Here is a 22,523-nt window from a genome sequence, read left to right as displayed (position 1 = left end):
TAATGAGGGAATAATTATTTCTCCATGATATTAGATTTGATTGATGGACATTTTTCATATTAAAAACAGTATCAAAATAAAATTGAATCATCGCACCTGTCCCGCGTAAAAAAATATTTATCTCTTATCAGTACCATCGAATTTTATTTCAAGCGAAAAGAATGTCTGAGTAAAAATTGATGGAGCACAGAATATTTTGGGATTGTTGGAAATGTAGAGCCCCTGCTCCTGTCTCCGCTCTGGTATTTCACTAGTGCATGGTCGCCCCACTTCCTGCACATCGGTAACATATCTCTTGTATTGACGAGATAATATATTTTTGATTTCACCAGTGAATGAAGACTGTGTGACTTATTCATTCCCTCCTCGTATTCCATAACCCAGTGGGAATGTAGCTAATCCCATCCACCTGGAAATCGCATTCTGATTGGCTCCCTCCCCCTTTTTCATATTCATATGTATCTTTATATATATATATTTCATATATATATAGACTTTATACTTTTATAAAGTGAATGCTTTAACGACTTATTGCCGATATTTTTTCGATTTTCTTTGTAAATTTCTGGAGAACTGTAAAATTGTTTATTTATGTGCGTTAATTTGATTGTGCGTCTCACAAAAATTATTAAAAAACAAAATATTACATTGAATTCCATTTCTGACTCATTGGTAAAATAAAATACAACCACAGAATATAACATCCAATTTTATTTTCAATAACAATTACACTTACAGGTCAAAATTTTATGTTAATTAACACGTAATTAAACTTCTACATTCCATATTAATTCTATAATTCCCAGAAATAATTTATCCACGAGGCAAATTGATAACTTCGCCTTCAATTTTAGCTGCTCCTTAATGAACTCGTAATGCAAAACATAATGAGCGAAATATTAATTGATATTTTCGGGGTTTATGACATAACATGTGAAGTGTGTTATTTTTCGAAAACAGCTTTTGTACATGAAAAATAACCGCAAGGGGAAAGAAGAAGTGAAGGGGAGGCAATACAAAATGTGGGGAAGAGGTGGTGGAGGGGTGAAAGGGACTCACATATACATCGACACAAATACAGTGCGAGGGGTACACGTTTTATCGATTACGCAACACTCCTATCCTCCAGCAACCGTGGTTACAATTGAAGTCTACCTGACGAGGCTTTCCAGTGGGGGGGGGGGGACCATCGGCTTGATCCCATTATTTCAATTAATCAAAACAACAATAAAACACATCACAAACCCAAACAAACGATTTAGCATTCTACGAAATTTGTCAGCCCTTAAAAAATATAAAACATCACCAGGAGATATTATTGTTAGATCATCATTAGAGTATTGTTAGAGTATTGAGCTGAGGATTCATTAATCAGGAAAGGACAATTCCTTTTAATTAGGCAGTAATTTGTACGGATTCAGGATACTATTTGGATCCATAGCTTTTTTAATCTGACGCATGAGATCAATGGCAGACTGATGCTTGCTGTAGGACAAATACTTTGTCTTCTTGAATCCAATTCCATGCTCAGCACTGACACTACCTTTTTGCTCCGACACGTATTGAAAGAGGAATGGCTCCAGTAATGCTTCGATGGTTGGATCGTAATTAGGGGTTGCCACTACCACGTGGAGATTACCATCACCTGAGAAATTGGAATTACGACATGTTCACAATTTATTTATATTATTATTTAAGACTGTGCATGTGTCTTGCGAGGAACCAGTTGATCAATTAACGAATTAATTGACTATCTTCGTTTAAAATCATTAATCAATGCATTCACTCACTCATTCATTCATTCATTAATGGTTTTAAATAAAGAAGTGATTATTATTCAAAATGATTCGTGAGTTTTGATGACTTGAAGTTAAAATTCACCCAAGTGTCCAAATCCTGAGATTCTAACTACTCGTGACATGTCCAATCGCTTCTCCAACGCATTTATGAGATTGTAGAAGTGCGGAAGGGGTAGAGATACATCATATTTAAAGCAGTATCCGTCCAGGAGGCATCCCTCTCCCAACCGCTCCCTCACCGCCCATATGTGCTATAAAAGGGTGAAAATAGGTCAATGGGTTTTCTTTCCCTATATTGAAAGATCAAGTATTGATAATTGTTCCCAGCGAATTTCTCGGTCATTTCAATATAGCAACAATATGCAGTAATTCGCACCTTCCCCCTACTTTATTATTAATTAAATTAATATCGCTAATTGTCTACCTCAAGTACGAATATCAACTTCATTAATTCAGAATTGTAAAAAAAACTAGATGAATCCAATGTTTTTATTTGTTAATGCAGAATAGATGTCTCACAAGTATTTATTATTTTTCAAAAATGTTTTATGAAAGGATAATAAATTCTACACTGCAATTAGATTTACAGCTAATGCCCCGGAGCCGCGTAAATTTGTCTCTAGTCACGTCCGCCATTTATTGCGACTGGGAGTACGTCCTGGAGATTATTTAGATAACAAACGCGAATTTATTGGAAAACCGCATCGCCCATCTCTTCTAGCTGCTCTCATCCCAAAATCACGAACGTTCCAACGCCCATCATCCAATTTTCCCAAATTAATCATCAAGAACTCCAGAATTTATCTATTTAATAAACCCAATTAAATAAATTACTCCATTAAATTCACCTGCATCTTCGTGGGATCACCGGTCAGTGTGCCATCCAGAACGAATTGTTTGTTCATGGCTTTCTCAATAAACGAACTGAGTTTTTCTTCATCATGAGTCTTATTGCTGCCAGAAGTCTCGATCAACATATAAAATTTATTTCTAGACCCCAAAGGATTCCTCAATCCCATCATATCGACACTAATTCCCATGGCTTGATCATCCATCATCTCGCAGGCTGACAGAACTTCACCAAGTTCCTCCTTGGCGAGGCTGTAAGTCTTCAGAACATTCCCGAAATCGTCGAGACCCAAAAACGCGAGGTTCACAGCCTTCGGACGTGTTGGACACTGAATCGCCACTTTGGTTATGACACCTAGAGTTCCTTCTGATCCGATGAATAAATTCTTCAGGTGATAACCGGTGTTGTCCTTCTTCAGGGTGTTCATGCAGTCGATGATTGTTCCATCAGCTGTGACCTACACAAGGTGAAATAATTCGAGATCTTTAAATTTTTTTAATAGCACTCACTGCTTCCAGTCCTAGTACAGCATTGTGCAGATTTCCGTATCGAAGTAATCGAGTTCCACCAGCATTTGTCGCGATGTTTCCACCGATGAGACAACTACCTTTGGCACCTAGGTCTATCGGCATCATCAGGCCATAGTCCTCCAGGTGGTTGTCCAGGTCCTCCAGGACACAACCGGCCTCGCAGGTTATCACACCTTGAAATCGATGAAATCAAAAAATGAAGAATCGTGGATTCTCCCCGATTATCCTAAATTCTCAATTTATTTTCTTCTGTTCGATCACTTGCACTCATTATTAGCAATCCACGGATTATGATTGGGCGGTTCTGTCTTACCTGATAGCTCATTCGTCGATATAATCTTATTCATCGACTTCATGGAAATAACGATCTCGTCGAAGACGGGAACACTTCCACCTACGAGACCGGTATTACCGCTCTGTGGACAAACTGCGAGTTCATTGGCATTGCAGTATCCGAGGATTTCAGAAATTTCCTCGGAGCTCTTTGGTTTCAGAACTAAACGGCTGTTTCCTGGAATTTATGGCTTTATGTCAAGTCATTGGAGGATGAAATCGAGATAACGCCGGGCATTCGGCAATCGGTGGAAACAAATTTTTTCTCCGATTGAAAACATTTCCCCTTCACTCCCCCTTTTTCAATTTTTATTCAATACAATGAAATCCTCGGAGGATTAAAAATTCTCTGTAATTACTGGACAGACATTACTGTACGCCTATCGAATTACAAATAAGAGAAATGGGATAATCGATTCTGAAAATGATCGAAGCAATGTACCTCTAACCGTTTTAATCCAATCGATGTTATATCCATTGCACTCCTCTGGATCGGTAAGGATTCGATTCCCCAGGAGTCCCCGGAAGTAATCCACATGATGATTTGCTATTTCTGCGTAAGGCCCACGTTCTATCTTGTACCTGACCGACGTCAGTTCACATTCTGCGGACGTAGAGGCAAATCTCATTCTCTTACCCCGGGTAATAGTGAAAATCCTTCTGGACAGCATTTGAACGATCGGTTGTGTTCCTTTCCTGTATCCCAACAACATCAGGATTATTCATCCCCAGCCCTTCATAATTCTACAGTAAAAATGCAGAAGAGAAAGAGAAAAACATGCGCCTCATGACGGAAAGCATTTTCATTCATATTATAATGCTGTTATTGCAAAAATAGTAAAAAAATTAAGATTACATTTTTTTCCAGTACAAAAATTAATGGCGAATTTTTGGATCATAAAAAATCTATTATTGCAAAAGATTTTCCGGGATTTTACGGGATTTTCAGGGAAATTAGAGAATTCAACAATTTTCTGGAATTCATTCGGTTGAGCAGTTTTTTGCTGATTTCTCGAGATTGAAGAAAGATACAGATATTTTCATAGGTACCTCTTTTCCACCTCTCATCTTTCTCTATGAAAAATTTCTTGGCAAAAAAATCGCTATACCCCTCCAGTCCCGAGTAATCACCTAAAAACTCGCCTCGAAAATTATCCTATTTGGCTACTGAATTTATTATGAGGCATTTCGCTGGGGATTTCACCGGTTTTCTTTCTGAATTTCTTTCTAGGATGGGGTAAAATTCTGTGTAAGCATTGAACTTCCTCGGTGAGGTGAAGCTAGGTGAGTTGCAGTAGTATTGCATATAGGAAACGAGAGAATGATGCAAGCGCAACTCCGGTTCAACGGCTGACAACGGCGCGCGCACTATTTCTTATCACTCATTCCATTTGCCAATGCCTTACCTTTCAACGCCTATTAATTCTATTATCTTATCACCTGCCTCACCTTTTTATTATTTTTTATCAGCCATCATCTCTGCATTAACAGTCATGGAATGCCATTGGCACATTTTGCCATTATTTACGCGGGGAGTGGAATATTATAGCATTATATACATAAGTACATATATATTGAAGGAAATGCCCACTGGGTCTGCCCCCTTCCCTCCCCCCAAAGAAATCCCCTCAAGGTAATGAATGTCTACCATTTTTTTTTGGCTTCGCAAATATTTTTGATGAAACAAAAGTTAATAAATTTAGTTATATATTCTGAATTCTTTTATTTCTATTAATCGGTTGGTTAAGTTCATTTGAAAATTGGGAATCGTTTTCTGAATATTTATTTTTTAATTGAATTTTTTGGGTGATTTTTGGATTTTTTACGGTTTTTAATGGAAATCGCGGTGAATCGATCTTTTCACTTGCCGATTGAATTTTTATAATTTACTACTCAGACGATTTTATGATTTTTATTGGAGTGGATAGAAATTTAAGACTCTAAATAAATTGTGGATGTCGCGCGAGTGTCTATTTTTCTGAGAATTATTATTCATTTGAGAAAAATCGTGGAATTGAAACTAGAAATCGAAATTTTCGCGACATGATTGGGAGAAAATTTGGACAGGATTGCCGCGCTATTGGTCCAGTAGTTTCTGGTAATTTATCACTTCATTCCCCTCAATATCTCGACATTTGCGCTATTGAATTAACAATATTGGGAATATTTATGGAATAAAATCATGATATCGCAACTTTGGTAAGACGTTATCTGGTGTATCGACTGGGATAAAATTCAAATCCCGCGCGCCTGGCGCGTCATCGATTTCCTCCATGAAATAAAACGCGAGCAATTATTTAAAAAATGATAGGGGAAAGAGTAAATAATAGAACGGCTGATATAATTATAGTACTTGGGGGTAATTGTTTAGGTAATTCGCAGAGGAATTAGCTCCGCCATTTAAATTAAAAACAAAATTCATGAATTGATCAAAAATATATTTTATTGAAATAATCTCTTGTTCGTATTTATTTATTATTATTTATTTTCACCAGGAAGATCAACGGAAGAGGAAAACGAGGACTAAAAAAAATCCCCGCGTTTACAACTGAAATTTATTATATTTCTTGATCGGTTTTCTTCATCGGAAAAATCGGGAAATCAATCGAAAAGAATTTTGACTTTTGGGATTTATTCGTTAAAGATTAATAGTGTGGGTTTTATGTATCAGTTGAGAAAATATAAACATTAAATAAACAAAAGGTTAATCTTATTCGTTGGAGTTCAAATGCAACTCCAAATGCAATTGTTTGTAATTTCATTAACAATTATTTTCGGAGAGATCGGTAGCAGATCCTGTTCCTGAGAATTATTATTTCTGAAATTTTTTGGGATAATGATAATAATAACAAACTGACCGGAAGTTCGCTCCAATATTTTTCAGAACTAATGGTTTTTTCGAGTGAACCCTGAAAATTGTTTATGACGTACAATTTAGATGGATCGAGCCGCGTATTATTGTAATAATAATTGCAAATAATCCTGTACTTTTTAAATGAAAAGAGAAAATCGTTCTCCAGAAATTTTCATACAAAAAGGAAATCGTACTCTCACTGTGGAAACAATAATCGGTATGACTCCATATTCCCAATTATCGCTCCGGTTAAATAAATAAAAATTCTTACATATAATTAAATTATTATCTTAACGCTCGTAATATTCGTGAGATTAAGGTGACGCCTGTCGTTTATTGTTATTAATTATTTCTCGAGACGACAACCGTTTGTCCTGTCAAATTTGTTTATTACACAAGAGATAATTAAACTTTATTTAATTATATAAACTAAATAAAAAAATCGTATCTCCGCGTTTCATGGAATTCCACGTAATCTGCAAGTGAAATTACGTGATCGTAAAAATGGACGATTACAGGCTTTCATCTCGAAGTAAAAAATACAAAAGCAGAAAAATATAAAAATTGTTTAAATCTTTTCCCCATCGTTTTTCCAAGTCCTGGTAAATTAATGGTCTGATACAAATGTATTTGTTGCAATCCCAAAAATCTCAGGTAGAAGCGAAAATGGAAGTTTTTTGTTGAAATTTGGTATGTGAATTTATATAATATAATGGCTGGTATTGTTGATAGACACAATCTACCGAGTGGTACCTGAGATATAATTCTTCTTTCGTATCTGCTGATAACGCCCGTCATACCTTGATGAACTCTCATTTTTTCGAGGAGTTGCTTGCCGGTCATTCGTCAGTATTTTCGTCGATCTTCTCCTTATCACACCTCGAATACATTTTATCACTCCGGTTATCTCACTCCTCATAAAATAAACTGTGTCTTACCTTGTATTTGCATTTCTAATCGATAATTTTGTCAAACTATCTTCCAAAATCTCCCACCATTTTTTATTTTACAACTAATATTACATACAACTAAAAACTAATATTCAATTTTTCACATCATCCCATACTTAATTAATTAGTTACAACACAAATAATTATTTTCAAAAGCCATCATAACCCAGTTGTCAATATTTATCGCCTTCTATTCGAAGAAGACAATAATAATTTTCAATTACATAATCATTACACATGCAGTCACAACAGGTACCTGTCCAACAAATAAAACAATTCATCCTAATTCCATTGAATCCTCCAAATATCTGAGAATACCCACGATAACAAAACCTTCACAAACATCGTCATCTCTTCATAACCTGCTGTCATTAATTTTCATCAATTGACATGTACTATAAAAAGGGGGTGGGAGAGGCTCCACCAGTGCCCCCCCAAAACTCACCAATGGTGAAATAAATAAAGAATTTCCATAATCAGCAGATGGTGCAGGTTAAGGGCGGAGGAAGTCAAGGGTGAAGGAGTTGTTCCAAAATAACGAGCATTGCGCCAAAGACAAGTAGACAGAGAGAGATAGAGAGAGATCGAGTATATTCGACAGAGAGATTGGAGGGGAATAATGATCGGGTGGGAGAGGATATGGAGGGGATGAGGAAGATGAGGAAACCAATCGTGAACAGTTCTCTCTGGATGGAACACAACGGCCTTTTCCTATCTGACCCGTTGGTGTTGTAATAAAAGTAGAGAAAGGGGTCGTGGGGTGGGGCGGGGAAGGGGAATGGGAAGGGGAGGGAGAGAGCGAGTGAGCCAGGAGTTGAGGGGGCGAGGGGTCGAGGCGGCGAGGGGTCGAGGGGGCGAGGGGGTGAACAGGCCAAAAAGAAGGAGAGGGGAGCGAGGGGGAGAGGCAATTGGAGGTCTAATAAATGTGCGCGAGCACATGCACACACACATACTACCATTTCCTGGGTATTCAACGCACGCACATTTTGTTCTATTAATAAATCGCTCGTTCTCACTCGTTTGACCATTCGCTTTTGAATCACGCATGCGCAAAGGTAATGTAAGAACCGAGCCAATTCCTCAGTGGCAGCTCGAATCGTACACTCGTCTCCTTGGCAACCCTCGAGGCTTTAACCCATTGGCTGTTTCAATTCTCTCCCCCCCCCATGACCCTCTGGAGCCCCACTCTACCGCCCCCTCTCGCTCTCTACCCCCCGCCATTGCGGCTGACATTTCACTGGAGTGTTGGTGTTGGAACACAAATGATAGGTGGTTTTATGGGTATTATATAGAGGATGTGGATGATGGGCAATACGGTTGGTCAATCAGATGAGTTTGCACTAGAAATCAGAATCCATTGCTTACGTTCGACATTTTGTTTTTTTTCTTTTTGAGGGGTCAGAATTTTTATTTGTTGGTGTATGAGGTTTAATGGAAAATTTAATTCGAGGAATGAAAGGAATTTTGGAAATTATGGGAGTTGGGGTAGAGATGTTTAATTGTGGGTTAATTTTGAGGGGAAATGGGGGTCTTTGGTTTTGAGAAGTGATTTTTGGAGGGGTCAGGTTTTTTTGAGAGAGAGAGGAATTGATTGTGATTTCCTGTCGCTACCACCCCTTGATTGGATAGGCTGAGGATGTTTTGGTGAGAGGATCTACCACTCAATTCACTGGAGATGGCTCGGATGGTTTCTGTCTTTGTTGTGATTGTGTGCGAGACCTAGAGAGTGTAACGTGGCGGCCAGACAGCTGTGCCAGGGCCGTATGAATTTTCTGGGATTAAATTGTTTCGAATATTTCGACTCCGAAATAAATACCAGAATATTCCCACGAATTTTACGAAAAATTAACACCCATGAAAAATTGCATGATCCCACCGGTGAATACCCCATAATATTATTTAATAAATCCCTCTTTTATTGGCAATTCAAAAAATTATCAAATCTATTCCTACCTACTGCACCTAGTTACCCCAATTACCACCTCATTTTTAATTAACGATAAATTAAGAACTCGATTATAAACAAATAATAAAAACATACACCCCCCGATAGGAACCAAATCCTGTTGCACCCCTGATCGATCTGAGCATCCAGGGGCGTACAATAATCCCCAGGACCCTCTCAAATTCCGCAATCAAACCCTCAATTAAACCCTCCCCTCACCGCTCCCACCCCCCTCATCAATCAGTACCCCCCCGCCACCCCAGAAGTTCCAAAAATTCCCCCGACCAAATTCCAAAAATTATCTCCAAAATGCAAAATCTCGACTAATCTCCCCAAAAGTATCTACGGGTCTGGCGGCATCGGGTAGAGCTACACCACGACCACGGAATCCGAGAGCTGAAAAAAAAAGAATTACGACCAGACGAAAGAGGGGATAGCGAAGAGTACAAATAAAAAGAAGGTAAAAAAAAGGAGAGAGGAAAGAAGAGAAAAAAGGGGGGAAAGCATACAGGCTGTGGGTCGGGTTGGTAACGATTGAATGGCTCCCATTCTCATCATGTATTAGTGAAAATACACTAGAGTAAGAAGAGCATGCGCCGAATGCCTTGGGCAATCCATAAGCTCCGCCTATGACACCGTCAACCGATGCCTCTGGGATTTGTCGGCTCCTAGCCAATGGGATACCCCGACTGTTATTACAGCAATGACGAGGCAAGCAGTGGGGTAACGCGGGGTAGCACCAACCCGTGGTTAACAATACCATCGCCATGTGGATACAGTGGGGGGGAAAATACGAAATATACAGATAGAAAAAGTTCTGCCGGATTGGGTGATGTGGTGGGGGGCAAAGAGGGACGAGGGGCGTAATTCACTCCGAATGTTGGGGATCAGCCTCGGGAGGCAGACAAAACCAGTACTCTGCCAATGTTCACTCAACGTTGTCCCGCGTCAACTTAACCTTGTTCCAAGTTATTTTTCTACCCAACCTGTGGTAATGAGACTTTTTATACCCAATCCGTGGTAATCAGACATTTATCGTGAATACGCATTTGTGAATATTGTTTTAAAAATGAACGTCACTCGACTGGAGTGAAGACAAGTACAATTTATCGTGCATTGGTGTTTCATGTGTGTATGTGTGGTTGTGAAGCGATGCTTGAATTGCATTGGGTATTTACTCCTGCCCCTCTATCTGTCTCTTTTTGCAGCGTGATTTAAAACGTGCTTAGGTGACTGCGCAGTCGTCATGTAAGTATTTATTCAAGATATTATAACGTCAATGTTTTCTTTTTTTTCTTTTTGGGTTGTTCGATGTAAACTCGTTAGTCCGGCGTGATGATGGAGAGAGTATGATGGGGAGAGTGAAGGTGGGAAGAGAAAAGAGAGATCTTGGGTTGGGAAATGTTGAGAGTGGGACAGAGTGGGAGAAAGACCTGGAATAGTTGTACTGCACAGGTCTGATGTGTTCCATCCCTCTCTTCTCCCCTCTGGGCTCTTTTTCCACACATTTCTCCCTCACTCCCCCTTTACCCTCCTCGCTTCTTCCCCTCTTCTCCCCATATTCCACCTCTTTCCCTCTCTCCGTTCTTGTATATATATACATATACATAATGTATATAGATACCTCTTTCTCCCTCTCTTCCTCACATTGGAGCAAGACATGGGCTCACCAAAGAAACATCACGTACTCGATATTATTGAAATTTTATTATTGTTATTCATCCATGTTGTCAGGATCCATCAGATTCCCCCGTTTTTCTTCTCTCCCTCTCCCACCATTTTTCCCCCGCATTTTCCATTCCTGTATCTCTCCATTTTTAGTACGAGTAACACAGACTATGGTGGAACTCAATAGCTCCAGCCTCGTTTCTCCCCGTACATTTGGTTTTGCAAATTCCCCCTCTAGCCGAGTCCCCCATTACAGCTTTCATCTTCTCCGCCCTGGGCTTGTGTATTGCAGAGGGGGAAAATACACGTCCCCGAGAGCGAAAAAATTTACAGTAGGGGAAGCCCCCTTCGTCCAACAACCCTAGGAGTTCGGTTACCAGATTCTATCTCTCTTACACTCCCTTTTTTTTTTTCTCTCTCCCTTTATATATTGCTTTCCCCGCTGACCTAACGTTACGGTAATTATGGTTGACTCGAGAAGACATTTTGTTCCTCAACGCCTCCAAAATGGATATCGCGGCACTTTCTTCGGGTCTCTGTATTCATTTATCGGTTGAATTTCTCTCTTCTTGGAAAGTCGAGTTTATTGTAGTATCGACGACCCTTTCAGCTGGAAAAATGGTCAGCACGTATCGTTTTACCCTCAACCTTGGAATTTCGCCGGCAAATAATACCAAGTCTCCTCGTCGGTGTTCTCAACTGATTTCGGTGTTAGATTATAATTTCAATGGTTTCAGGACTACCAATGATAGCGTATGAGTAATACCGCAGCATCAAAATGTATTTTTTCTTTATGTGGAGTCCTTATAATTTTCATGACCTATTTTATTTGTTATGCTCTGTTACTCCTCTTATCTAAATTCTTTGGTCAGTCTCCTCGTCACATTTTTCGTTCCATTTTCAATTCTCATTTTCTTCGTATTTTGGATTTTTTTTTTATGACAGGATAAAAATAATATGTACAGCTGAAAACCCCATGCCATAACCATCCATAAATGAATAGCAGGGGCTCTCAATGTGACGCTTTTAGTTACGTTATAGGTTAGATAGTTTTAGTACGAAAAAAAAGAAGAAAGCCAATTTGTTGCCAAACAATAGACAAGTATTTTACCTCACGCGTGTACTTCATCTTGTATGATTTTTTAAGTGCTTCACAATCGGAGTAATCAAAATATTTTCAACTCGATCACTCGCATTTTTCTACTAGTAATTATAAAATTTCACTAAAAATTGTTATCCTCGGGGAATAACTGCAAATGAATGACACTGACCGTTGACTATTTAATAGCCTCTTTAGAAAAAGCATCAATATTTTATAATACCTCGAAATTTGATGAGAGCAAGCACCAACGCCCCAGAGATAACAAAAGCACTGTACCACAAACATCCACTGGTGACGCGTGAATCAGGAGTAATAAAATCATTCTAGGTTACATACAGGCGGGTAGGATCAAATTTTTATCAAAGTGCATTGTCTTATCTAACGAGTTGAGACAACTCGATAAGACGATGAAAAAGCAAAATCGTAATAACAAGTCTGACGCAAAAGTAAGCACTTTAATGACCTCTGACAGCTCTTCCTGATTACTAAAAAATAAACCTACCAATTATATTTTTCAGATCAAGAAATTCCATGCAGCAGCGCTAGACAAAAAAAAAATGAAGATATCTAGGAAAGAATTTTGAGGAAAAAAAAATGGAACGTGGATTAGATTAATAATCTCCAGCAGTTTAAAAACTGTTGTTAACCATTTCCTTCCTTTTTTGTTAACTGTGAAATGGCTGTTGCGACAAAACAAATAGAAATGTCTCAGCAACAGCAAAACGTTCAAGAACAGCATGTTCAGCCAAATCAGGAGCAGCAGCAGAGTCAGAATCAACAAGTGAGTCAGGGCCAGATTCAGCAGCAGCAGATACAAGTACAATCGTCCCAACAGAGCCAGCAACAGCAGCCAAATCAAAACAATCCACAGCACAATGTTCAGCAGGTACAGGTGCAGAATCAAGTAGCAGCGAGTATGCCGCAGCAGGTATATATCGCCCCTCGGCCATCTTCTGGGCATCAGCAACAGCAGAACTGGAGGGAAATAAATAAAAATCAGTTACAGGGTGCTGTGGCGGTATCGATGCAGCATCAACAGCAGCAAGGTGTTGGTAGTGTTTCAATGGCATTAGCTGGACAACAGGGTGCAACAACAATCACCACGATGGCTGCACATCCTCAAGCTGTCCAAGTTATTCAACAGCCAATGCAGAGTCAGGCTTATCATCTTCAACAGCTGTATAATACTCAGGGTACACCTCTCCTAATGCCTGGAAATCTTGCTCTACATCCTGCTGGTATCAATCCCTCGTCGATCCAAGTGATAGCTGCTGGCAAACCTTTTCAATCAGCTGGACAATTGACACCACATATGCTCACCACTGCCTCTAATCCCGGACAGACAGGAGGACATGGTGGTCCTGGCGGTAAAGTTCAGGGATTTCCAGCTGGATATCTGCCCGTGCCTACATCTGCTAATCCTGGTGGAGGACAGACTCTTGTATTTGGACAGCTTGGAGTACTTGGCTCTCCACAGCCACCTCAAGGGTTACAGCAACAGCAGCAACAGCAACCGAATAACAACAAACCTGATCAAGTACAAAAAGTAACAGTCTTATAATTGGTGTTTTGACAGTTTGACGAGGGGTATCGGTGTTTATATTTCATTATTGCATTTAGTATACTACTTGTGCTACTGGTGCACCCTCTGGACAACGTGGGGGACAGATGCAGTTTGCACCGTGGCAGTTCACTCCACAAGTGGCTTGGACGGGAATTCAGCCACCTGGGACTACTTTGTTAGCTGCTCCTAATCAGATTTTCATCAGGAGTCCTACTCAGCCCGATATGTATATTCAGAGTCCACAACCTATTCAAACGCATAATGGTTATTAATCTCATTTTATCTCACAACTTTCAATTCTCCGATGATGTCAATTGGATTTTTGGATAAAAGTTTAAAAATGATATTTTAGCTCTGGCAACTCAGCAACAAATCCAAGGTGTTCAACAAATCGCTGCAGCTGGCACAAAACCCAGGGTAATGGATATTCAGCAACAATCCCAGCAGAGTGGCAAGCAAAGTGGTACCAGTCAGCGTCCCTTGAGTATTCTACCGTCTTCCCTCCAAGGAGTTCAGGGTGCCAACATCAGACCAGCGAGTTCAGTATCAACGCAAACAGTTCATGGAGTACAATCAACGGTACAGACACAGGTCACTATTCATGAAAACCGGGCACTATTACTTTGGGGTTTTTATTGCGTTTAAATTTCATTCCATGATTTATCTATTTTTCATTGATTATATATTGAATCGATAAACAACACATTTAGAGAGAGAAAAAAGTACCACTTTGCGACCCACCACATAGCTAGAATATTCTCATTATTTTCTCATTTATTTTCATGATTTTTTATCAGTTTATTCAATTATAAAGAGATTAATTTGAAAATAGAATTTGTTCCATGGGATTTTTTTTTGTTCAATTCAGAGTGGCAAGGGAAGTGGAAGTGGTGGTAAAGGCCGTGGTAAGCCGGTGGTTCGCACAAGTCCCGGTACAAATTCATCCCAAATAGCAACAAAAGCTGACGCTGCAAATCAAACGAAATCAATTGTGCATCATGCTACAATGATGTTGCAACAGCAGACCAATGCAACCGGCAATAATGGAAATAACAAAGTATTAATAACAACGAATCAACCAGTGGTAACTTCTGCGCAACCACCTGGCTCACCTATGACCACCTCTGACAAGCAAAACTTTGGACAACAAAACAAAACAGTAATGCAATCACAACAGCAGCATCAGGCACAACAGCAGCAGGGACAACAAATGCAACCCCAGTATCAGCAGATGTTTATGCAACAGATGCAACACATTCAGCATCAGCAATTACAGTACCAGCAGGCACAATCCCAGAATTCACAGCAACAAATACAGCCCAAACCAATTATGGGTATATCTCATTTTTTTTTTTCCTTCAATATCTTCATGATTTCTCATTTATTGAACCCAATGGATTAATTATGATGTTATCATTCAGGAATGGCACTTCCACCTCAACAATCTGGAGTCGTCCTTGGAACAGAGAGACCCATAATGCCAGTGGTATCGATGGGAGGTGTTGGTGTTGGTGTTGCAACAACATTGCAAATGAATCAAGTCCAACAGTCTCAGATGCAGGGAGTCCAGCAATTACCTATTCCTGTAATTATTAAATCAGATTTTTTTGTATATTTATTCAATGATTTTATGATAACTCTGATTATGAAAATGGATCCTTGCAGACCCTGAATCCCACGATAATTGGAAATCAAGTGGTGAGTGGCGGCTCCCAGATTCAGACACTACCGATGATACAGCAATCAAATGAGCCACAACCGCAGCAACAAGAGAATGCAAACATAACACCCATGGTCATTTCTGCATCGCCAGACAGAAGTCAGCCAAACGATTGTCCACAGATTGTACAACAGTGTAGTGTTAGCAATACGACGACAGAAGAGGATAAATCAGTACAGAAGAAGGAAGCTACTGTCAATAAAGAAAGATCAGGCACCCCAGCACAAACACAGGGTAAATATTATTGAAAAAATTTATGCTCAAATATTCTCTGACTCTTACCTTTAAAAATATATTTTATAAGAAGCAGGCCTAGTTTTTTATAATTTACAACTTGAAACTCTAGAACCTGAAGGAGACAAAGTTGCAGCAAAGGAGGAAATACAATTATCTGGGAAGAATGATGAAAAAGCCAACAATCCTCTTGCAAACCTCGCGAATACAGTAAATTCAATAACAAATGGAGTCACAGATGAGATACCGGCTCCGTCGGCGACGACGCCAGTTTCAATTAACAGTAAACAGGCACCACCTAAGGCTCTCGTGAAGCCTCAGGTCCTAACGCATGTTATTGAGGGCTTCGTCATCCAAGAAGGTGAGTTACAAAAAAAAAAGGTACCATTCAGTAATGAATCATAAATTCTATATATTATTATTTGTCTTCAGCGGATGAGCCATTCTCAGAGAAGCGGTTGAATGGTACGCAGGGAACATCAGTATTGAATTCAAAACAATCTAGTGACAAAGATTCCCACAATGAACCGCCAAGTAAGAAAAGTACTGTTTTCACTTTCGTCTATCTCTATATCTACATATTTTCATTCTTATCGTAGTACTAATTGATGGCTTTATTAATTGCAGGAAAGAAACACGCGGGAAATTTCTCCAACGATGTAGATTCGAATGGCACCAGTGGAAAATGCGAAACTTGTGGAATAATCCTTGACGAACATAACATCAAGTTTAAGAAAGATAAACGATTTTGTTCGTCAGTTTGCGCTAAGAATAAAAAGAAAGAAGCAAGAGAACGAGAGCCTGATAAACAGTGGACGAATATGGAAGTCGACAAGAAGACTGATGATGGATTGAAAAAGGCGGAGGACAGCTCTCCAGCTGCTTCCACTCCCACGAGCGAAGATATTCCAAGGATCAATCCAGTCAAGTGGACGGTAAATATTTTTTTTATCATATCATATATCAATACATTGCATTGAAATGCAATTGAAATTATTATTTGATAAATATAATTATCGGGACTGTATTAATGAAATGAAAATATTTTTTTCAGGTCAACGAAGTTTGTGATTTTATCAGAAATCTTCCAGGATGTGCAGACTACGCCGAAGACTTTGCAATTCAAGAAATCGATGGTCAAGCTCTTATGCTACTAAAAGAGGATCACTTAATGTCTGCAATGAGTATAAAACTCGGTCCAGCATTAAAAATCGTGGCTAAAATTGACTCCATGAGAATTGACACCAATATTAGCCTGTCGCCAACGTCTAATAGTTCCTGAATGTTTACGAGATAACTTGAAACATCTCATTTGACTATGCAAATGGAAAAAAAAAATTTTTCAATTCGAAATATTTATCTACCTTTCGTTTTTTTGTGTCTCAGGGTGATTCATCGACAGAAAACGAACTGAGAGTGGTAAAACCATTGCATCTTTCTTCTTTTTTTTACGAGAGAAAATTGATCAATCACATCTGTAAATATTGCTATTAGAATAAATAGAAATTAGCAACGTACGAAAAATCATTCGTAATTTGATTATGAAAATAGACGTACTACTATCCATTGTCATTCAATACTTTCTCTTTGCATTTTTCTATGTTTAAAGAACAGGAACATAATCGAACAAACGGAATAATAAAAAACGGTGTACATATGTTCTCCTTAATATTAAGTGATAGAACACCTTGTGCAATTACAGATAAAATTTTTGATATTACCGCGATAATGATACGATAATCGTTTAATCAAGAGATAGATTAAGGGTAATTAATTAATTGTAAAAATACCAACTGCCAGGTCTATTGAATCGTTTATTTCTCGTCTGAAGAAATTGACTCGAATCATGCGACTCTTACTTAAATTTCGTTTCTATTATTTAGTGTGAGGGGAATGAGAAACTCTTTATATTTATAGATGAAGCTTTGTACAAACTCAAGAATGATTATTCGGTTAAGAACATATACAGGTAAATAACAAATGTGTACATTTTTTAAAACCTCCCTCAATTCTCCACAACTTTGAAATTCTGTTGTGTTCGACGATTTTTATCTCATTCCTCCTCGAAAATCATTCCATCCAAAAAAATTGAACCAATCACTCTTCTTCCTTCCATTACAAGTATTCGTTCATCATTGGTTTTATTAATTAACCGCAGGAGAAATACATACGAATAAATGTATTGAAAATTGTACAAACTGAAGAAACATTAAACTTGAATTTATAAACATCAATTAATTCATTCTACATTAACTCCTTCAAGTTCACATGACAGTAGCCCATCGGAATTACTTAATATTAATGAGTACTTAGTTACACGAATTATGTACGTAATTACGATGTAAGCTCCTGGACGTTTACTTCCATAGATGCTCCTTCGTCCAGAAGTTCCTGTTTGGCTTTCAATTCCGCAGCTTTCCTTACCGGTTTGACGTACATGTAGTATTGGAATCCCAGGTAGGAGATGCTCAAGAAACTAGCAGCTGAGATTCCTATGCAGGTCCATACTACGAGATGATGTAATTTATCAAAGATCTGTCTTGTTTTTGGAATTCTCTTCATTATGATAGATGCGACTAGCTCGGATGACTTCCAATTTTTAGTGAACAGTGAAGAATTTGAAGTTCTTAGTTACTTTTTAAGGTTAAATATTATTCTTCTTTATCGATTGCAGATGAAGTTATGATTGATGTTTCGATGGTTACTCATTAATCACCTCCTCGTATAAATCATCTCGCAGTTATTTATATTTAGTGTTTCATCCCCAACAGATAGTAGAAATTGGCCGAATTCAGTTTCTTCTTGACGCAAATCGATTAAAATCGACTCAAATATATGCATACCCCGCCGTCATGAACGATCACATGAGAATGCATCCTTCGGCTCACCGCCCACACTTTTTACATGCTCTCTGCCATGACACCAGTCCATTTTTCCTAAAGGATGTTGACATCACAATTCCAACGTCAGCACATATTTTTTCCTATCCCAAATAAATAATAAATAGCACTCTTCACTTATAAGATTGTACAAACGAAGAGAAAATTATCAAAATGCTCAGTCTCAGGGACAAACAAATACGTGAGTCACACCATTGGACATTTTTTAATCTTTGAAATAATTTCGAAGTTTTGTGTTGTAAAATATGGATAAGGTTATGCAGGATTTAATTACCTTTACTCCGAATTATTTTAGATGCCTTGAGACAAATGCTGAATCTTAATCAGCGGGAGACTAAATCCAACACAGCAGTTCCCACCTGGAAGATTCTGATTTATGACAGAATGGGACAGGACATAATTTCTCCTTTGATTTCCATAAAGGAGTTGAGAGAACTGGGAGTTACACTCCATATGTATGTTTCGGTTTTTGTATATTTTTATATTGATTGGATTAAATTTTCAATGATTTATAATATTTGTTGATAGAAGCCGTGTTAATCATTAAATTTCCATCATTTGATTACCTGCAGGCAATTGCATTCAGACAGAGACCCAATTCCAGAAGTTCCAGCTATTTATTTCTGTGCGCCAACGAACGAGAATCTCGGTCGAATCGGCCAAGACCTTCAAAATGGTCTCTACGATATTTACCATCTCAACTTCATATCCCCGATATCCAGAGGAAAAATGGAGGACCTCGCATCTGCAGCATTAATGGCTGGAGCAGTTGCCAACATTCACAAAGTTTTCGACCAATACCTGAACTTCATTACGTTAGAAGACGACCTATTTATTCTGAGACACCAAAACAGCGACGCGATCTCGTATCACGCCATCAATCGAGGAGAAATCAAGGACACAGAAATGGAGTCCATAATGGACACCATCGTCGACAGTTTATTCTCAATTTTCGTGACATTGGGAACAGTACCAATCATTCGATGCCCCAGAGGCAACGCTGCAGGAATGGTAGCTATGAAACTGGATAAGAAATTGAGGGAAAATGTGTGGGACACCAGGAACAGTTTATTCCAGGGTGAGGCAACGGGCACTGGACATTTGACATTCCAACGACCTCTGCTAATTGTTCTGGACAGAAGTGTCGATATGGCGACGCCTCTGCATCACACCTGGACATATCAAGCTCTTGCTCATGATGTCTTGGAGCTGGCGTTAAACCGACTGGTCGTAGAGGAGAACGTGGGTAAATCACCTACTGGAGGTGCCAGAGCTAAAACCAGAGCGTGTGAGCTAAATAATAGTGATCGATTTTGGCTGCAGCACAAGGGTAGCCCTTTTCCTAGGGTTGCTGAGGCCATCCAGGAAGAACTGGAACAGTACAGAGCTTGTGAGGATGAGGTGAAGAAACTCAAGTCCTCAATGGGAATTGATGGAGACGATTCTGCCTATCCCATGCTGCAAAACAACACGGCTCGACTAACAAATGCTGTCAACTCTTTACCCCAATTGCTGGAAATGAAACGATTAATTGACATGCACACAACGATTGCTACTGGGATATTAAATGCCATAAAATCGAGGAGGCTTGACACACTTTTTGAGATTGAAGAGAAAATTATGTCCAGGCAGACCTTGGACAGGAGTATATTGGATATTATCAATGATCCTGACTGTGGAACGCCCGATGATAAAATTCGATTATTCATCATTTATTATCTATGCAATAACATGTCGGATGCTGATTACAACAAACACGAGGCTGCATTGTCGAACGCTGGGTGTGATCTCAATCCTCTTATGCATATCAAAAGATGGAGGAGCTATACGAGGATATCGGAAATTCAAAGTAATTATGAGGGCGGTGGAACAAGAACTGTTAGTATGTTCTCAAAATTAATGAATCAGGGCTCATCGTTTGTCATGGAGGGAGTGAAAAATCTCGTTGTGAAACGACACAATCTACCAGTTACTAAAATCGTCGACGAGTTGGTAGAGTCGAAACAGAATTCACATACTGATGATTACTACTACCTCGATCCAAAGCAGTTGAAACAAGTGGAGCAAGTCCCCAAAAATCGAACAACATTCCAGGATGTAATTGTATTTGTTGTTGGTGGTGGCAATTACATCGAATATCAAAATCTCGTCGATTATGTTCGGGTAATTATGAAATTAATTTAGAAGTAATTGAAATCATTGTTCTAATCATTTTCTTCTTTCTCGGATCAGCAAAAGACTGGAGGTGGTGCCAATAAACGTGTTATCTACGGTTCGACGACTCTAGTAAATGCACGTCAATTCCTGAAGCAACTGTCGCACCTCAGCCAAGAGGCGCATTGATTACGACCTTTCGGAAGAAAATGTAAAGAAATAAATTTATGTCGCGTGTGCGCTAAAAGCGTGTGTACGACCTTTTCCGTTCAACAAGTACTAGATCAGTGATCTAATAAGATAGAATTGCAGTGGAAAATCGAAAAGCAGTAAGAACTGATAATTTATGGAAAAGATTATTTTATTGTTGCTTAAAATATACCAATAAATTTCGACAATACCTGTATTTATTATTTATGGGCATCAGCTGAAAATAATTGTTTTGACGAAATAATTTTATCAATACGAATTATATATTTGGATAGAATAATTTAAGATGGATATATTTCTGATCAAAGTTTCTTCTCGGGAACTTTGTAAAGGGGAGACAGCGGCTAACTAGATTCTAGCTCTTATTTTCCATTGTCGTTGGTATTGTTCGCCCTAAGAGATCGTACTGGACGTGATCATGCTCGTGATCTGAATCAGAACTGTCACTATCACTTGAGTCATCGTAAGAGCCAAGACCAGGCAAGATGCCAATGCATTTTAAAGCTGAAGGATTGTGCCTCTCCTCGGAGACTTTCGTCTCATTTCGAGGGACTTTTGAGATGTTTACTGTACTCTCAGGCAATATCGAGGGTTTTGAAGTTTCCGGGAGCTTTGAGTTTTCCTCGGAATCCGATAACTTTCTTTTAGTCCCTTTCGAGTCACCTGGGGTTTAGAAATGAATTAAAAAATGTATTCTAATCGATAAAAAATCGTCGGGTATTTTTTATTTTACCTGGGGGAGATTTATCTTGTTTTTTAACAACAACTCCTGCTAACAATCGATGCTGTGAGTTCCTGGCACTTCCCCCTGATATATTTTTATTTGTACTCTGTGGTTTTTTCAGTTCTTGCTTCAATTTCTCGTCCAGAGATTTCTCCTGGAAACAGGCAACCCTCGCTTTGAAGTCACGCATTTCCTTTTCCTCTTCCAAGTGTTTCTTTCGTTCTTCCTCGAGTTTTGTACGATCAACAAGATCCAGAAACTCAACCTCGTCATCGTCCAGACCCTTTATCATATTTTCTACACGCATACCAAAAATTACTATTGACTTATTTAATTATTCATGAGTAAATTATTAATTGTCAAAAATTTTATTTGGATCTTACTGAGCTTGTGTGCCTCTTCGTACTCCATATCTTTTTTATTTTTCTGCTCCTGGAGTCTGTCATAAAGCGACCGATGGTCGAACTTCTCCTCTGGAACCTCTGGAAAATTCCAAAAAATGAATGCAATCAAATATTCCAAAACGAATAACAAATAAAAGTCAAAATAATTTTTCACCAGCTGGTTGATCTGCTGTTCTCACTCTATCCCATTCTTCCTGGCGAGTTTTCCTTTGCTCTGCCAATTCTGTCTCCGAAATGAAACCTGAGCTCATCTTATGACTCTTCAAGTCTTCAATTACTTGCAAAAATTGTCATAAAATACTGACAAACTTCTGCACTTTAATTCGAGATATTATTCCCTTTCGCCTGAACTCGCAGTCAATTCGGAAAACAATATAACAAATTTAGGTTAATTTTTGTACTCTCTGTAAGTAAAAAATTGAATTCATAACAAATTATTGCTTCGACGCTGGTTTGTAATTGTAATTGTTAAAACAAGACTTGTGTAAAATAAATAATAATATATTGATAAAATCGATTGTGGTGTGCAAAGAGGATTGACTAAAGTAGAGGCTCAGTTCTGGGGGTTTGAGTGACCCCAGT

At 38.7% G+C, this 22,523-nt stretch overlaps 4 protein-coding genes across 9 annotated transcripts; 2 read left to right on the top strand and 2 right to left on the bottom strand.

Annotated features, from left to right (window-relative positions):
• Positions 1–693: 693 nt before the first annotated feature.
• Positions 694–12,414, bottom strand: D2hgdh (D-2-hydroxyglutaric acid dehydrogenase). Its single transcript, XM_011315650.1, has 7 exons — positions 12,252–12,414; positions 3,955–4,208; positions 3,493–3,690; positions 3,159–3,352; positions 2,648–3,106; positions 1,882–2,050; positions 694–1,645 (listed from the first exon to the last, which is right to left on the bottom strand). The coding sequence occupies exons 1-7, from the start codon at positions 12,314–12,316 to the stop codon at positions 1,392–1,394; spliced, it is 1,593 nt and encodes a 530-aa protein (XP_011313952.1). The 5' UTR covers positions 12,317–12,414; the 3' UTR covers positions 694–1,391.
• LOC105273301 (polyhomeotic-proximal chromatin protein-like) lies at positions 10,142–17,743 on the top strand. 6 transcript variants are annotated; one of them, XM_011315657.1, is made up of 12 exons: positions 10,142–10,509; positions 12,550–12,917; positions 13,032–13,577; positions 13,652–13,859; positions 13,948–14,186; positions 14,464–14,929; positions 15,017–15,180; positions 15,261–15,549; positions 15,662–15,910; positions 15,982–16,092; positions 16,177–16,484; positions 16,604–17,743. In XM_011315657.1, the coding sequence occupies exons 2-12, from the start codon at positions 12,708–12,710 to the stop codon at positions 16,829–16,831; spliced, it is 3,018 nt and encodes a 1,005-aa protein (XP_011313959.1). In that variant the 5' UTR covers positions 10,142–10,509; positions 12,550–12,707; the 3' UTR covers positions 16,832–17,743. The 6 variants fall into 6 exon arrangements, with proteins under 6 accessions (XP_011313959.1, XP_011313956.1, XP_011313958.1 ...); XM_011315654.1 differs by having other exon boundaries at positions 12,550–12,959; positions 13,032–13,568; XM_011315656.1 differs by having other exon boundaries at positions 12,550–12,959; positions 13,948–14,174.
• A 376-nt stretch (positions 17,744–18,119) lies between these two features.
• On the top strand, positions 18,120–21,001 carry Slh (sec1 family domain containing Slh). The gene is made up of 4 exons (XM_011315648.1): positions 18,120–18,630; positions 18,745–18,904; positions 19,022–20,612; positions 20,682–21,001. The coding sequence occupies exons 1-4, from the start codon at positions 18,603–18,605 to the stop codon at positions 20,790–20,792; spliced, it is 1,890 nt and encodes a 629-aa protein (XP_011313950.1). The 5' UTR covers positions 18,120–18,602; the 3' UTR covers positions 20,793–21,001.
• LOC105273298 (protein FAM192A) lies at positions 20,947–22,470 on the bottom strand. The gene is made up of 4 exons (XM_011315649.1): positions 22,096–22,470; positions 21,921–22,019; positions 21,547–21,834; positions 20,947–21,476 (listed from the first exon to the last, which is right to left on the bottom strand). Exons 1-4 carry the CDS (start codon positions 22,190–22,192, stop codon positions 21,169–21,171), a joined length of 792 nt encoding a protein of 263 aa, XP_011313951.1. The 5' UTR covers positions 22,193–22,470; the 3' UTR covers positions 20,947–21,168.
• Between the last annotated feature and the right edge of the window lie 53 nt (positions 22,471–22,523).

This window comes from Fopius arisanus, unplaced genomic scaffold, assembly GCF_000806365.1.
Source record: "Fopius arisanus strain USDA-PBARC FA_bdor unplaced genomic scaffold, ASM80636v1 scaffold00005, whole genome shotgun sequence".
NCBI lineage: Eukaryota > Metazoa > Arthropoda > Insecta > Hymenoptera > Braconidae > Fopius > Fopius arisanus.
Note: the sequence above shows the minus strand (reverse complement) of the source record. Positions and strands in the feature narration are given on the sequence as shown.

What these genes read in the sequence shown, in the direction of transcription:
- LOC105273301 (XM_011315651.1), top strand. Translation starts at nt 12,708, where the DNA reads ATGGCTGTTGCGACAAAACAAATAGAAATGTCTCAGCAACAGCAAAAC. An exon ending in ACAGCCCAAACCAATTATGG is followed by an intron (nt 14,930 to 15,016) that starts GTATATCTCATT and finishes GTTATCATTCAG; the next exon opens with GAATGGCACTTCCACCTCAA. An exon ending in TGAACCGCCAAGTAAGAAAA is followed by an intron (nt 16,093 to 16,176) that starts GTACTGTTTTCA and finishes TATTAATTGCAG; the next exon opens with GAAAGAAACACGCGGGAAAT.
- Slh (XM_011315648.1), top strand. Translation starts at nt 18,603, where the DNA reads ATGCTCAGTCTCAGGGACAAACAAATAC. An exon ending in TCTCAGGGACAAACAAATAC is followed by an intron (nt 18,631 to 18,744) that starts GTGAGTCACACC and finishes GAATTATTTTAG; the next exon opens with ATGCCTTGAGACAAATGCTG. An exon ending in ATCTCGTCGATTATGTTCGG is followed by an intron (nt 20,613 to 20,681) that starts GTAATTATGAAA and finishes TTCTCGGATCAG; the next exon opens with CAAAAGACTGGAGGTGGTGC.
- D2hgdh (XM_011315650.1), bottom strand. Translation starts at nt 12,316, where the DNA reads ATGTTTGTGGTACAGTGCTTTTGTTATCTCTGGGGCGTTGGTGCTTGC. An exon ending in ATCGACGAATGAGCTATCAG is followed by an intron (nt 3,353 to 3,492) that starts GTAAGACAGAAC and finishes ATCGATTTCAAG; the next exon opens with GTGTGATAACCTGCGAGGCC. An exon ending in GTGATCCCACGAAGATGCAG is followed by an intron (nt 2,051 to 2,647) that starts GTGAATTTAATG and finishes ACCCTTTTATAG; the next exon opens with CACATATGGGCGGTGAGGGA.
- LOC105273298 (XM_011315649.1), bottom strand. Translation starts at nt 22,192, where the DNA reads ATGAGCTCAGGTTTCATTTCGGAGACAGAATTGGCAGAGCAAAGGAAA. An exon ending in CGAAGAGGCACACAAGCTCA is followed by an intron (nt 21,835 to 21,920) that starts GTAAGATCCAAA and finishes GTATGCGTGTAG; the next exon opens with AAAATATGATAAAGGGTCTG. An exon ending in ACAAGATAAATCTCCCCCAG is followed by an intron (nt 21,477 to 21,546) that starts GTAAAATAAAAA and finishes TCTAAACCCCAG; the next exon opens with GTGACTCGAAAGGGACTAAA.